The following is a 15,993-nucleotide window of genomic DNA, read 5'->3' as shown; positions in this document are numbered from 1 at the left end:
CCAAAGTATCAGAAGGCAAGGTCCTGACTCCCTAATACTTCACCTGCAAAGATAAAATTCAATCACTCAGGGCGTTCCTGGCAAATCTTGGCTTGAACACAGTTCTTTCTTTCATAACTATCGTCACCATTGCTCAATGGGTCCTTGGGGGAAGTGGCTTCACCCTAATCCCCAAATCACGACACACCTTAGCTAGCAGTTCATGCATGGCTCACTTCTATGGAGTCAAATTTATTTTTCTAAAATAGTATAATAAGCATCTATGAAACTAAAACAAAAAACAAGCGCTAGGACCTTGACAACAACCTAGAGCTACCTTACTTCCCACCGAGGTGTGTTTCCCCCAACACCAGGGAACCAAGATCCCCCCAACTCCTTTTATAGGCTTTACTGCATACGTGCTTTATAAAGCAGATGATTTATCCGGTTGTTTTCGACTTTACAAGGAGTGTGTCATACTCTGTGTCATCTTTCAGGACCTAGTCTTTTCTTCAGGTTTTACGTTGCTTGGGGCCATCCAGCACTGCGTGCTGTGGCCGTGCATCTGTTCTCATGGCTAATATTTCCCTGTGAGAAGGCGGTGAGGTTCTTTACCCAATTTCCTGCTAAAGGGCATTTGGGCTATTTCTAACAGTTAAGGCATTCTTTTTTTTTTTTTTTTTTTAATGTTTTATTTATTTGACAGAGAGAGAGCACAAGCAGGGGAAGCAGCAGGCAGAGGGAGAGAGAGAAGCAGACACCCCACTGAGCAGAGAACTGGACGTGGGGCTTGGACTCAACGCCAGGACCCCGGGATCATGACCTGAGCTGAAGGCAGACGCTTAACCGACTAAGCCACCCAGGCGCCCCTAACTGTTAAGGCCTTCTTACCAAGCAGACACTGTGATAGGCACCGGGCATACATTATTTCATTTAGGAAGAAGACTTTTCTCTTTCCTTTTAATTAGAGAAAATGGAAGCCCAAGGACATTAGGTCACTGGCCTGAGATCACAAAGTAAGAATGTGCTCTGCACATTACAGCAAATGGGAAAGCGTGAAGATCGTCTGCCTTTTATTACCTGTCTCCTTTATTATTAATAATCCCCTGTTACCACATATGGGATTGCTCTTCCACTTCTGGGGAAAAGAAACTCGTTACCTGTTTTCTACACTGCAGAATAAATGAGAGTTTCCTATCTTCTGTGTCAGTAAGAAGGAAAATACCACTCACCCCTCATGGCCTTCCAGGAAGATTCTGTAGTGGAATTCCAGTAACCCAAGGTTCTGACTCATAGTTTAACACACACACACACACACACACACAAACACACACACACAAGCACGCACGCACAAAACAGAGGATTTTCTTCCTAATTTTAATGTAAACACATGAACCAGTTTAATCAACTTCTCTGAAAGCCTCAGCACAGGCCAGTCTGCAAATCATGCTGCTTCAGTGTATGTAAATTCCGGAAGTATTTACACCAAAGGAAGGAAGAAATTCTCCTTAATGCAGCCCCTCCTTAGAACTCAGAGATAAGGGAGACATTTAAAAATAGCATAGGGCGCCTGGGTGGCTCGGTGGATTAAGCCTCTGCCTTCAGCTCCGGTCATGATCCCAGGGTGCTGGGATCGAGCCCCACATCGGGCTCTCTGCTCAGCAGGGAGCCTGCTTCCCCCCCCCCCCCCCCGCCTGCCTCTCTCTGCCTACCTGTGATCTCTCTCTCTGTCAAATAAATAAATAAATAATAAAAAATAAATCTTAAAAATAGCATATCTCGGGGGGCACCCGGGTGGCTCAGTTGGTTGAGCATCTGCCTTCAGCTCAGGTCATGATCCCAGGGTCCTGGGATGGAGCCCGACATCAGGCTCCCCGCTCAGCAGGGAGTCTGCTTCTCCCTCTGCCTCTGCCTACCACTTCTCTTGTTCGTGCTCTCTCTCTCGGACATAAACACAATCTTTAAAAAAAAAAGCATATATCGAATGGCTTAGATGAAAAGATGACTTGTTCTATTGTCAGATATCTGTTGTCTCTCAAAGGCAGATAAAATTAGGGTAGATAGGGGCTCCTGGGTGGTTCAAGTGGGTTAAAGCCTCTGCCTACGGCTCAGGTCATGATCTCAGGGTCCTGGGATCGAGCCCTATATGGGGCTCTCTGCTCAGCGGGGAGCATGCTTCCCCCCTTCTCTCTGCCTGCCTCTCTGCCTAATGTGATCTCTGTCTGTCAAATAAATAAATAAATAAAAATCTTTTTTTAAAAATTAGGGTAGATAAACGTGGACGTGGCCAGGTTGGGGTGGGGGTTGGTTGTCATTACGGCATAATGGGTCCCTAAGGGTGCAAAAATCAGTTTTAACATCCCACTGTCAGTGTAAATGGTAAGTGGATTTTAAAATGCTGCAGTTTTCTTTGAAAGTAAACAATTAAATCCCTGAGCTCATTCACCACTGGTAGAGTCCTAGCCACCTACAGCACCACCAGAGACACTGAGCCAGGGGAAAGTGACTACTTTGACCTCGGTTATTTTTGTCTCCATTTCCTGGGAAGAACCAGACGTAACACAACTTTTTCTGCTGATGACCTGGATTTATGGAACTACTATTGCATCGACGTAACACGTTTATTTTGGGGGCAGGCGTTGACCACCAGTCGCACTAGTGTATTGGCACCCTCAGAATTTGTTCTTATTTAGGTGCAACACCACAAAAGAGATTTTTAGCCTCGGGAAAACAGAGCCACTTTGAAGGTAAGGGGAGACAGCTTCAAAGCCACACAAAGGGCGTTTTATTGCCAAGACTGGTTCAGTTCCAGGATAGTCTAGAAAAATACTCATTCTTCTCCTTAACTTTTTAATCGTGCAATGCATAACCCATGGAAAATATACAATGTTATTTGTACAGTCTTAAGTCATAACAATGAAAGGGACACCCGTGTAATCACCACTCAGGTTAAGACACAGAACCCCTGGTTCCACTGTCTTCCACCCAGTGAGAAAGAACCACTCTTTTTAGTTTAACGCCTTTTCATTTCCTCGCATGTCTTTTTATCACACATTTATATTACCTACTGACTCGTTCTGCCTGTTTTCGAACTTTATGTAAGTGAAACTACACACAGGCAGGTGCTACTACTTCCTTCAGTGCACAATCTTACTTCCGTGACAGTCCACCATCTTCGTATGTACAGTCATAGGTTTTCCATTTTCACCGATATGTACAACTCCTGTCCTAAGAATACGCCTCAGTTTTTGGTCATCCATTATATTTCTAAAGGATGTTCGGTTTTGTTCAAGGATGTTCAAGAGCCTTAGGAGCTCATGGAAACAATCCTGCTATGGACTGGTCTACCATGCCCGTGCACGAGAATTTTCTAGGCTATACACCTGAGAGGGTAGTTGCTGGAGGACACGGTATGTCCAGAGGGGAGTTGCTGGAGGGCAAAGTATGTCCAGGCACGATTTTATTAGAAAATACAAATTGTTTTCCAAAGTTATTGTACGGTTTATGCTTCCACTGGGGTGAAGGGTTCCTATTGTTCAACATCCTGGTCAACCATTTGCGCTGTCAGACTTCTACTAAATTTTTGCCAATCTTGTGGTATAAAATGGTATTTCCCGAGACATGATTAGCTCTTCAAGTTTCCTCTGTAGTGAAATGGTTGTTCACATCTTCAGCCTCTTTTTCGATGAGCTCTCTGTTTTGTACTTACTGATTTATAGGGGAAGTTTACATATTCTGAAACCCAACTCTTGTTGCTTATATGCTAATATAATATATGCTAATATAATAAAACTAAATATATAGATATATTCCACCATTTCCTTTTACGCTCCCACAGTAAATTTTGATAAATGGAAGTTCTTAACTTTAATGCAGTCATATTAATGAATCACTTTTAAGTTCTAAATCTTTTCTGACTTACTCAAAATTCTCCTACCCCATGGTCATAATGATATTCTGCTTTATTTTCTTCTAACGAATCTGAAATGTCAGTGCTGTCATTTACTGGGGGTCTGTTTTGGGACTCCCCTGCTGTTCCATTTGACCAAACCACACTGTTTCAATTCACTGAAGCTTTACAATACATCCTGGTTACCTGGCAGGCAAAACTGAGCTCACTCTGAAGACATTAATAGCTTTAAAAACAACATAAGGAAAAATAGGAAGTAGAACTTACTTTGCTCTGGGTTGATGAACTAATCCTGGAATCTCTTTATTAGTTTTAAGTCTTACGTTTGAACTGGCACTTTTTTCCTGAAAAACATAAACACATATGTAAAAGACAAGGTGAGAATCAGCAATTAAGCAGCGGTATAAACTATCATCACAGAATGCTAGAGCTGTCTGAGACACTCCACAGCCGGTCACTTCCCAAGGACAAAATCCCTGCAAAGAGGTCACACTGTATGGTGAAACTGCCCAGCATTTTAACAGGGAACACTGACAGGAAAAAAGGGGTTAGCTTTACAACAGCTATAACTATTTTTAGAAAATTATGTGCAACTAATATTTGATGTTTAGGTATTTCTAGGAAAAAATAGTAAGAGAATCAAGGAACATAAGATTCTAGTCCCAAAGAGCAGCAGTACTGTAATTATAGACATTGTTTATGTGCTCAGGTTAACAGACTTTAGTGCATTTTTTTAAAAAGATTTTATTTATTTATTTGACAGACAGATCACAAGTAGGCAGAGAGGCAGGCAGAGAATGAAAGGGAAGCAGGCTCCCTTCTGAGCAGAAAACCCGATGCAGGGCTTGATCCTAGGACCCTGAGATCATGACCTGAGCGGAAGGCAGAGGCTTTAACCCACTGAGTCACCCAGGCGCCCCCTTTAGTGCATTTTGTTTTTTTAAGTCAACTGTGTTTAGGGAGACGTGACAGTTTGCACGAGGCCCTGACAGTGACAGAGACAGGAACATGATTAACATTAATTAATTGATTCCACCCATAACAAATACTGAGACTGAATTTAACTGAATTCATAACATCCAATACTAACTTATACTCAGGAAGCATTTCTTTGGCTTTTAATATGATCTGATTCCCAGTTTACCAGCCTCATGGGAAAGAAACACTTTCAAATTTTAAAATGCAAGTATATTGGGACGCTTGGGTGGCTCAGTCAGTTGTGTCTGCCTTTGGCTCAGATCATGATCTCAGGGTCCTTGGATCAAGCCCCGCATCGGGCTCTCTTCTCAGTGGGGGGTCTGTTCTCCCTCTGCCCCCCCACCTCTGCTGCTTGGCTCTCTCAAATAAATAAATAAAATCTTTAAAAATACTGCAAGCATATCAGTGGGTATACTCTCTCAATAACAGTGCTTCTCTATATTTATACAATATTATCTTTAAAAAATATTCAGGATGCTTTATAATTTGCTCTGAAAACAACCCCTGAAATGAAAGGACAGACTATTCTAAACCTATTTATAACAGGTGACTGTATCCACTCAAGGAACCTGACATGTAGCAATAATTAAAGACCCAGGCAAGGCAACGAATCAAGATTCCCGTGGGCCAACCCACTGCTCTCACACATGCAGAGTGATGGCACCTAAAACAGATGGTCCCCGAAAGACCTTTTTCAAGAGTTCTATTTCTCTCAGGACAGCAGAAGCCATTTAAATCAGTGAACCTCTGATGATTTACATGCCCTTAGGTGAGCTTATCTGTATAACGTCAGGACTCCAAAATACAGGGTAATTTTTTTGTTTGTGATCTTCCAGGAAAAGAAACAATCGTTATGGTTCTTCTGCGGTCTATCCTACCTTCTTTGCCTCACGCTAAACTGAAGAGTATTTTCAAACACTTTTAAAAGGCATAAAATGTGCATGGTTCCTTCTGCTGACACAGCCGGGGAACAACAGATGAACTACCTCGGCTTTCACAAAGCAGCTCCAGGAGGGCAAGACCCAGTCCCCTCTAGGGCCTGACAGTCATGGGAGTTACCTATCCTATACTGGTGGCACAAATGAACAAGGTCAACAGATGATGAGCTTCTTTTCATGAGAGATAAAAATAGCTTCAACTTAGTCTCTCTGAAGGACTGCGGAGGGAGGTTCCGAGTTAGTCATTTTTTTCTCCCCCTGAAACTTCCTGTCTGCTTGGATTCATCACCGAAAATGGACCCAGGACAGAGCCTTATACTTTTCCTCTATTCACAAAAATTCCCAAACGCTGAGCCTAAATGATACATTGTAATTTTGTAATTGATTGATTGATTGACACTGTAATCGTAAACATTGCTGAGATAGGAATGAGGCCTCTAATTTTACGACTGTAAACGATACACAATTGTATTCTGTTTACAGTCAATGTATTAAACGGTAATCTTCACAATTACATTGCCTCACCGCATCTTCCTTAAAAACACTTGTGTGTGGTTGCTAGGAAGAGAAGGAAACCCCAAACAACGGGGCTCAGTGGTTGGGGGGGGGGTACTCGGGCCCAGGACAAGCCATCCCTCCGCGCATGCGCACAGGCGTGCACTGCCAGGGCTTGGGAGGACCAAAGATGCGGTAGAGGCACGGGGAGGGAATGTCAGCTTCAGATTTCCCAGCTACAAAAAAAGAAATAAGGAAGTATATATAATTACAGAGAGATTTCTATTGATTATGTATGTAGGATGTACTTGTTTTTACAAATTACCACTCGCCAAGATCACAATAACAGTTCAGTGATCACTTACTATATAAGTCAGGCCCTATTCTAAGTGATTTCCATATATGAACTCATTTTAATGTTCACAAATATTTACATACATTAGCTCATTCTTATGTCCACAATGTCTTTCTGAGATAGGTACCATTTTTATTCCCATTGTATAGAGGAGAAGGCTGAGGCTTTTACCTGCAACCACACAGGTGGTAAGTGATAGTGGCAGGATTTGGACCCAAGCATAACGGCCCCAGAAGCCATGATATAGCCACGAGGCCAGCAGTTCTCAAACACTATAGGATCAAGACCTCTTTACCATATTCTCTGAATTTTGACACATTTCTTTGTACAATATGAAAAAAAAAAATCCCATTTGTTAAAATCACCATCAGTCTCATTAGGAAAATCTTGCCAGAAGCTGTCAAGCTCATGGTGGTACAAAATTTTCCAAAATTCTAATTTTGGTTTAATGTTTGAATTCTATGACTAGCAACACATCGTGCCATTTTTTTTTTCTTTGAAGTGACAGTTTCTCGTCATTTATTCTTAAGACAATGTTTGCCAAATACCCAAGTCTGAATATCCATAATTTGTCTGTAAGGAATTTTTTTCTAAAGTAGAGATGGTGTTCCATAAAAATAACCACTCCTTAAGCCTGCAACTCAGTCAACTGCACAGTTGAAATGACCATCTCACCTGGGTGTGCAGAAGAAATGCCATTTTATCACAGACTATTAAAAGGCTCTGTGCCCAAGGCACAGGACTTAATAAAATTAAATAAAATTGACTGCTTCATCAAGGACATTCTTAAGTGAAAATGGAATGTATGCTTCCACTGTAAGTGCAGGGGGGAGAGGGCAGGGGGAAGAGGTGAATACAACGACTATAAAGTTTGGTGTCATTGCCCTGATTTGTGCTGGGACACCAGCAGTTTCATCCCCCCGTTGTTTTTGCACCATCAGTGCAAATGTCAACATGGCAAAAAAGGCAAATTGCTTCTTAGTGCGGTCACGAAAATGAGCTTGAGGACATCCTAAGACTGTTTGTTGTAGGGACCCCAGGTTTGCAGCCATAGCTTGACTAGTGTTTCTTGCTTTCCTTTGCAGAGAAAAAAACTATTAATTATTTAATTTGCTATATGCTTTATTTAAAAAAATAAAAAATATATAAATAAATAAAAATAATAAAAAAACCACTTTATTGAGGTAAAATTTACATTCCATAAAATTCCATTATAAGTGTATGATGAAGTGATTTTAGTAAATTTATACAACTGTTTTTGAACAGTTTTTGAACAGTTCTATTATCCTAAAAAGTTTCCTTAATCCATTTACAGGTCTTCTCTCCTCTCTGTAAGCCCCAGGCAACCACAAATCTGCTTTCTGTTTCTACAAATTTGCCTTTTATAGATTCATAGAAAATGGAATCTTAGAACACAGAGCCTTTGGGGTCTGGTACTTTTCACTTAGCATAATATTTCTAAGGTTCATTGATATTGTAGCATCTTTCAGTATTTCACCTATTTTAGTTACTAAATAATATTCTAGTGTATTGGTATACTGTATTTTGTTCATACATTCACTACTTGGTGGATGTTTGGGTTGTTTCAAGTTAGGATATTATAATAATGGTGCCAGGAACACTCAGATATATGTAAGTCTTTGTGTGAACACATATTGTCATTTCTCTTGGGCAGGTTCCTAGAAGTGGAATTGCTAGATTATATGCTAAGTGTATATTTAACAATTTAAGATATCACCAACCTGTTTTCCAAAGTGGCTGCATCATTCTACATTTTCACTTGGGATGCGGGATGGTTCTCCACAACCCCGCCAACACTTGATAGTGTCTTTTCGATTATTGCCATTTGAGGGTGCCTCATGTAGACTTTATTTATTCTTTTTTTTTTTTAAAGATTTTATTTATTTACTTAACAGAGAGAAATCACAAGTAGGCAGAGAGGCAGGCAGAGAGAGAGAGAGGAGGAAGCAGGCTCCATGCGGGCTCGATCCCAGGACCCCGAGATCATGACCTGAGCCGAAGGCAGCGGCTTAACCACTGAGCCACACAGGCGCCCGACTTTATTTATTCTTAAAAATATGATTTATGGGGGGGCCTGAGTGGCTCAGTGGGTTAAAGCCTCTGCCTTCGGCTCGGGTCATGATCCCGGGGTCCTGGGATTGAGGGATCGAGCCCCATGTCAGGCTCTCTGCTTGGCGGGGAGCCTGCATCCTCCTCTCTCTCTCTCTCTCTCTGCCTGCCTCTCTGCCTACTTGGGATTTCTCTCTATCTGTCGAATAAATAAAATCTTTAAAAAATACATATATGATTTATGTGGGTTTGTTCTCTGTGTCCCTCAGAACACCCAACACCTTGCTACGTGGGAGCATTTACATGCTTACCAGTTAGCTCTACTTGCCTCAAGAAGTCAGTTTTTTATTTCCTTATAAACATCACTTAACTTCTTGTCTGGTTTGTTTGTTGGGGAAGGGGAGATTTACAGAGATCTGCTTAAAAAAAAAAAAAGGGCAAAGAAACAAGTAAACACACAAAGAAAACCAGAAGGACTGACAAGACAGGGCTAATGGGAGCCTTGTCCCAATAACAGCCTTGTCTGTTGGGAGAAGACCCAACAGAGAGCCAAGAGTCATGCCATGTCTGGGGTGCTCCAGAAATAGGAACAGAGAATCTGGTTGATGATGGAAGCGGTAACTAAGATATCATTTTCCTTGGCAGAAAAACTGATTTTATTGGTATTTGACACTTATAAACTACTACCTAAAATAAACTGGAACCAAGTGGGACTAAGACAAAGCCATTGGACAAGCCCCCAGGAAGCAGTTTGCAGAGCAGTGTTTTTCATGATCCATTCATTTTGGTATCAGAGTCCTCTGGGATGTTTGTTAAAATACAGATTCCCAGGACCTGACCAAGATTGTGTCTCTGGCATGGAGGCCTAGGAATCTGAATTTCATTTTATTTTAAGTAGGTTCCATACTCAGTGTGGAGCCCAACACAGGGCTTGAACGCATGACCCGAGATCCAGAACTGAGCTGAAATCAAGAGTCAGATGCTTAACTGACTGAGCTCCCCAGGTGTCCCAAGGAATCTGCATATAAAGTAAGAGTCCTAGAGCAGCACCCCCTTTAACCTGGTTTATACTTAGTTTTATCAGTTGAAAAAAAAGCATCTACTTCTCAAAAATATTTGGAAACTAAAGCCAGGTAGTGACAGGTTTATTTAAACAGCAAAAATCAAATAACTCCTTTGCTTGGAGTAATTCTCCCTCTTGATGAACAGAACACACTTGTCAGTGTCTAGAGTCGACTTACCATTCTCTTAGTTTCTCTGAGGATGGAGAAAATCAAACCAGCCATTATTTATGCTGCCGCTCCCCAGTCCCTGGGTGGCATCTCCCACAGGGAAAGTCAGGACCCCTAAGAGAAACTGATAGCTTCTTGAAGAAATCCCCCCAAACCTCCCCTCTTTAATTCTTTTTTTTTTTTTTTAAAGTGTGGAGCCCTAACTCACAACGCAAGATCAAAAGCGGCATGTGTCACCCACTGAGCTGGCCAGGCGCCCCACCACTCCTGAATTCGAAGGGAGCCGCATTGTGCCTTCAGGAAGACGACAGAAAGCCCCTCCCCATTGGCGAGGGATGGAACTTCTTCTCTCCCATCACTCCTTTGCCTGTGTCGTTCTACTGGGTCTGAGCAGATCTAGATAGCTGTAGCCCCGTGAGGCCCCCTGAGCTCTTTCTGGGCTGGAAACGTGGGGAGGAATCTCAGTCTCTTTTTCAGGGTCCAACAGGAGGAAGTTCAGTCTTATAAAGAAATCCCAGGGGCCGGATGGATGCAGGAAGCCGGAGGCCTAGAGAAAAGTAGTGGGGGTTGGCGGACTAGCCTCTGGGACTGCCAGTGAGGGAGCAGCGCAGAGAAAAGACACAAAAGCACTAAATATGAATTTGCAAAGGGTTCCCCCTACACCCCAACTTGGTGCGTGTGTGTGTGTGTGTGTGTGTGTGTGTGTAATCTTAACCAATGCATTTCAGAAAGTACATGAAAACTAGAAAGGTAAATAATTTAACTACAATTAGGAAATGGGGGTACACACATCTTTAAAATAGGAAGACATTGGCTATAAAATACACGAGCAGTCATTCCAACTTTGAGGGAGTAACCCATAGGATGCACTCTCTAAGAAAACAACCTCGAGGGGCGCCTGGGTGGCTCAGCTGGTTAAGCACCTGCCTTTGGCTCAGGTTGTGATCTCGGGGTCCAAGGATGAAGCCCCGCATCGGGCTCTCTGCTCAGCAGGGAGTCTGCTTCTCCCCTCCCTCTGCTGCTCTCCCTGCTCAGTCTCTCTCTCAAATAAATTAATAAAAATTAAAAAAAAAAACAACCCTCCACAACCTCATTTGATGTTTTATATGGCATTTCTCATGTGGCACTAGTGGGATAAGATACCACTTTCTTCAAATATAAAGGAATTTTAAGCTTCTGTCTTCGGAAGGATGGTGACATATTTATTCACTCTACCAGAATTTCTGGTTATTAACAAACAGCAAGGCCCAAGCTACCGGATGCAACTGTTGACTTGGATCAACCTATATCTTCATAATTTCATGAACTCAATACTTCCATTTATAAATTACCTATCCAGGGAAATTATCAGAATGATTAGTATTTTGTTAGAATTTAGTAGTAATGAACTTGGCATGGAAAGTATCAGCTTTATGGCAATTCTTTTTCTATAAATTAAAATATAGCCTCGTACCTCATTTTATATCAAGCAAATGTTAAGGTGGTGGGCAAATCAGTTCTAATGATCTAATATATTTTGTGCAGTTGTCCTTTGAGGTAAATTGTAAACATTTAAAATAATATTTAAAAAGTAAACAGAGTTGCAAGAAAGTGCTTGGAACAGATTTAGTTGTGTCCCAACAAATCTAAAACAGTCATTAAGTCACCATGCCAGCATGTCAGTAATTAAAAGTAACAAGCTCTCTATAATGTTGTCAAATTACATGGAGAATTTTAAGTCGAGGATGTTTTCCACAAGATGATGTATCTCTGAGTTTTTCCAAGAAGTATTATATACACACCCAGACAATGAACTAATCTCGAAGAACCATATTCAGATTTTGCCCGAGACGCTTTGTCACTTTGAACAGGGGACATCATACTATAGTAAAAAAAAAAAAAAAAATCCCAATTATCGGTGGCTCAATAAAATACAAGTTTATGTCTCGCACATGCTGTATGTCTTGCACAAGCTCAGCGGGGCTCTGCTCATCCTAACCCCTCACGGACTCAGGCTAATGGAGGCCCCGTGTTGGTATGTGCTGTCACAATCATCACAGCAGAGGAGGTGATGGTACAGCAGAGCAATAGTTAAGTGCTAGTGTTTATGGGCCAAAGCAAATCAGAGAACCACACATAAATTCAAGAGAATGGAGAACGTATAATCCTAGTATGTACTTAGAAAGAACAACATTGGAATATTTACGAATAGCCCTAATGACCATCACCATGCTCATTTTTTTAAAAAAAGTATGTTTTCTTGATCACAGAACTACTTAACTTTAATCCCAGAAATCTTTTTTTCTGAATAATCTGATGTACAACTGTGTCAAGTACCTTACTCGAACTAAAATATGTGTGATTTGCACAAATATGGAAGAATCTAAAATACTGAAAGTTTAGATTGGGCTAAAATTTGAGTTTAATCTTCAAGACAAAGCTGAAACCACGTGGTTAGCTGACTGTAGGGGAAAAGCGTTAGTGAATCAGGCTAAGTGCCAGGTGGACCCATGAAGAGGGAAACAGAGACAAAATCTGTGGTTTATACCCCAGAAAACTGCACCTATGTCCACACCTACACCCACTCTCGCACACTTCTTGAATTTTCCATTTCTCACTTCTCTCCAATCACCGAATAAAACAAAACACACAGACGTGCCAATCGTATTCACTACCATCCATAATAACAAGATCAAAGATTTTAGGAATTCAAGTATCAATAGATGGTGGTCCCTAAAAGACCACATTTAAGAGCTCTTGAGCACAAAATAAACATGCTTTGTCACAGATTTTTCTGGTGGGTAAAAATATAGTCAGAAAAATCAAAGTATATTTGATCAAAGCTAATAAAATATGAGAATGAAGAAAGGTATCACTCATTATGTCTTTAATATTTTAGCAAATAAAAAGTCACCATTTAGACAGAGTTGCTAAACGTTCCCTGTGATGAACAGAAACCTCAACGAGTTTATCTAAGTTGAAGAAACTGTCTGCGTCAAAGCTGAAAACGAAAAAGTTAAATGATCAGTTTTTCTTACAGGAACAACTGTTTTTCTCACACTCATTGTGCTGTAGAAGCCAGCCAAAAAATCAGGCTCCAGCCTTCCGGAACTCACTGGACACACCCACAACCCTTTTTAAATTCCAAATTCGCCAGTGCCCAGGAAATCTGCACCCTGAGTTTCCTCTGCTCCTGTAGCAAGTCAACACACACGTGGGGCTTAAAACCACACACATTTATTTTCTTATATACTTCCGGAGGCCAGAAGTCTGAAAACAATTGCAGGGCTGCCTCTGCAGCCTCTGGAGGTCTAGGACAGACTCCGTTTCCTTGCCCTTCTCGGCTTCTACACGGCACCTATGCTCGCGGGCTCATGGTCCATCTTCAAAGCAGTACTGTAGCATCTTGACTCCTCTCTGACCTCTGGTCTGTCCTTACGTTGTTTTTTTCTAACTCTGATTCTCCTACCTCCCTCCTGAAAGAATCCTTGGGATTATATTGGGCCTGCGCAAATCAAGAAAATCTTTCCATGTCGAGATCCTTGATTTAATCACACCTGTAAAATCTCTTTTCCCAGGTAAGATGCCATATTTATAGGTTCCATGGTTTAGGATGTGGACATGTCTGGGGGCAGGTTTTTTTCTGGCCTACCACCGTGTCTGCCTGGCTTCATACCGAAGATTCAGAACTCTCCCACACACAAAACAGGTTCACCTCAAGGTACCCCCAAATCAGCCCACTAGAGCATCAACCCAAGTCTCAAGCATTAGCCAAGTCGTATTGGCTCAGAAGTCCCTAAACTTCATTACCTAAATAAATTAGATATGAATGAGGTTCTGGATCTAATCCATCCTAGGGCAGAACTGGTCTCCATCTGTGAACATGTGGAACTAGAAATCAAGGGACCTGCTCACAAAATACACTGGTGGGGCAGGCGTAAGAGGACAGTGGAGGCCTTCCTACTCAACCAGCGAGAAATGGAAGGAAAAAAAAAAAGAGTTACTTGTTCCAAGCAATTGCAAAATCCAACTGGGCAAACTCCATGAGCTTTCAAGGCCTGGGAATAATCCTCTGTGGGTTAAGACTCCGGTCTCTGGACCTGTGGCTCCAGACTTGTGTTCATTCTTCCTTTTTCTTAAAGGGCAGCAACATGTGTTTGCAGCTCACCTTTTTAATCAGCTTGTTTCCTGCCTGTACAAGTTTGGGGGCCTGACACCCATTTCTTCCATTTCACCCTCTCGCTGTCCCTCCCGGTTCACACTGGCAGTCTTTCTGCTGGTGTCACCTCCTCAAGAACGCCACGGGCCCCCGTTGATGTCATGGGGCTTCATTCGTTACCCAGGAGGCCCTTCCATAGAGATTTCCTAGATGCTCCCAGCTCTATTTCTGGCTTCTGCTGGGATGGTTGTGGGAATACACGCCTCATCTTACTCAGAGAGTCATCCGTGCGACTGAACAGTCTGACCTTTTAATTTTTTCCAGGGATTAGCATAAGATTGTTCAGCCACACCCTTAGCCTTCTTTCCAGAGCACATGTTCCTGAGAGCGAATCTCCAGTTTTAGCATCTTTTGCAATCTGGACAGGCTAAGAATTTCCCAAATCAACAAGTCCTGGCTCCTTTTGATGAACAATTCTTCCTTCAATTTATCTCTTTGCTCCCTCATTTTACTATCAGCAGCAAGAAGAAACTATGTGGTGACTCCAACACTCTGCTAAGAAATCTTCTCAGCTAAATATTCAAGTTCATTGTTTACAAGTTCTGCTTTCCACATCCTTGTAGGACATGATCCACTTTGTGTTTGGCTATGACAAGTGTCACCTTTCCTCCAGGTTCTAACTAGAAACTCGCCAGTGGTGACTTTCACGTCCGTATTTCTACCAACACTGTGTTTGTGAAGTCTGACGTTCTCTTAGAGGTATGGGTTTTCTTCATTATGGTCTTCACTTTTTTTCCGAGACCTCACCAGCAGACTCTCCGATATCCATATTTCTACTGACTGTTCAAGGCAAGCTAGGCTTTTTCTACCGTGCTTCTCGGAATTCTTCTAGTCTCTGTCCACTTACTTCCCAGTTCCAAAGCCCCTCCACATTTACAGGTGTTCGTTAGAACACTATTATATATCAAGGTACCAAATCTATATTGGCTGCCTACTGCCACTTAACAAATTACCACAGACTTATAGATTTTTAGAAAGTTTCCTTGACTTTTCCAGCTTCTAGAAATTAACTACCCTTGGTGAAGTCTCCTTTTTTCCATTTTTCAAAGTCAGAGCTTAGCATCTCTCTTCTTTGAGCTCTGCTTCCATCCTTATATCTTTTATTTCCGATCTGTTCCTCCGACATTCCTCTTAGAAGGATCCTTGTGATGCTACTGGCCCCCCCTGGATAACTGCTCTATGTCAGGACCCTTAATGTAATCACATCTGCAAAGTCTCACGTAAGGTACCATATTGACAAGTTCCAGGAATTAGGATGTAGACATCTTGGGGGAGGGGTCATTCTTGCCTCTACCTTTTCTTAGTGAAGAACTCGGCATCTCATACCTGCAAAACTCAGTCTTATTAGCACACACCAGTCCCATGGCCCACAATGAAAAGGTACATAGGGAAAGAAACATGAATTGACAAGTACTTGCGGAAAACCATAGTAGAGAAACCTAATGGTCCATTCTTCACTAAATCAATGTTTAATGGTTCTTGTGCACCAGACTGTGCTGGAGAATTGGCGATATCATTCTCATCCACTAAAAAACCAGAGAGTGTGAACTGATGTTTGGAAACGGTAGACGTATGTGTGGTAGAAGCGCTTGAGTTGACACTCAACTCAGAGGAGGAGGTCAGGGAAGCTTCCTGGAGAGCGAACCAGGCAGGGATGGTTCTGGAAGGAGGAAGAATGTACCCCCTGACAGGGATAGGAGAGAACCTGACAAGTACTTGGAACCATATAGAGCCTGGGAGAGCCCGAGGGGCTGACATGGGGTGGGCAGGGGTGGAGCTCATGCTTGGACACTGGGTTTTCTTCGGAAACAAGGAGGAACTACTGAAGAAGTTTATGA

The 15,993-nt window shown here is 42.1% G+C and overlaps 1 protein-coding gene across 1 annotated transcript in view; it reads right to left on the bottom strand.

Annotated features, from left to right (window-relative positions):
• Positions 1-15,993, bottom strand: part of C10H1orf21 (chromosome 10 C1orf21 homolog) — a 227,892-nt gene that overhangs the window by 33,993 nt on the left and 177,906 nt on the right. The window contains exon 4 of the mRNA XM_059412763.1: positions 4,157-4,233. Coding sequence (XP_059268746.1) covers positions 4,157-4,233 — 77 coding nt within the window. The remainder of the gene's footprint in view (positions 1-4,156; positions 4,234-15,993) is intronic.

This window comes from Mustela nigripes, chromosome 10, assembly GCF_022355385.1.
Source record: "Mustela nigripes isolate SB6536 chromosome 10, MUSNIG.SB6536, whole genome shotgun sequence".
Taxonomy (NCBI): domain Eukaryota; kingdom Metazoa; phylum Chordata; class Mammalia; order Carnivora; family Mustelidae; genus Mustela; species Mustela nigripes.
Note: the sequence above shows the minus strand (reverse complement) of the source record. Positions and strands in the feature narration are given on the sequence as shown.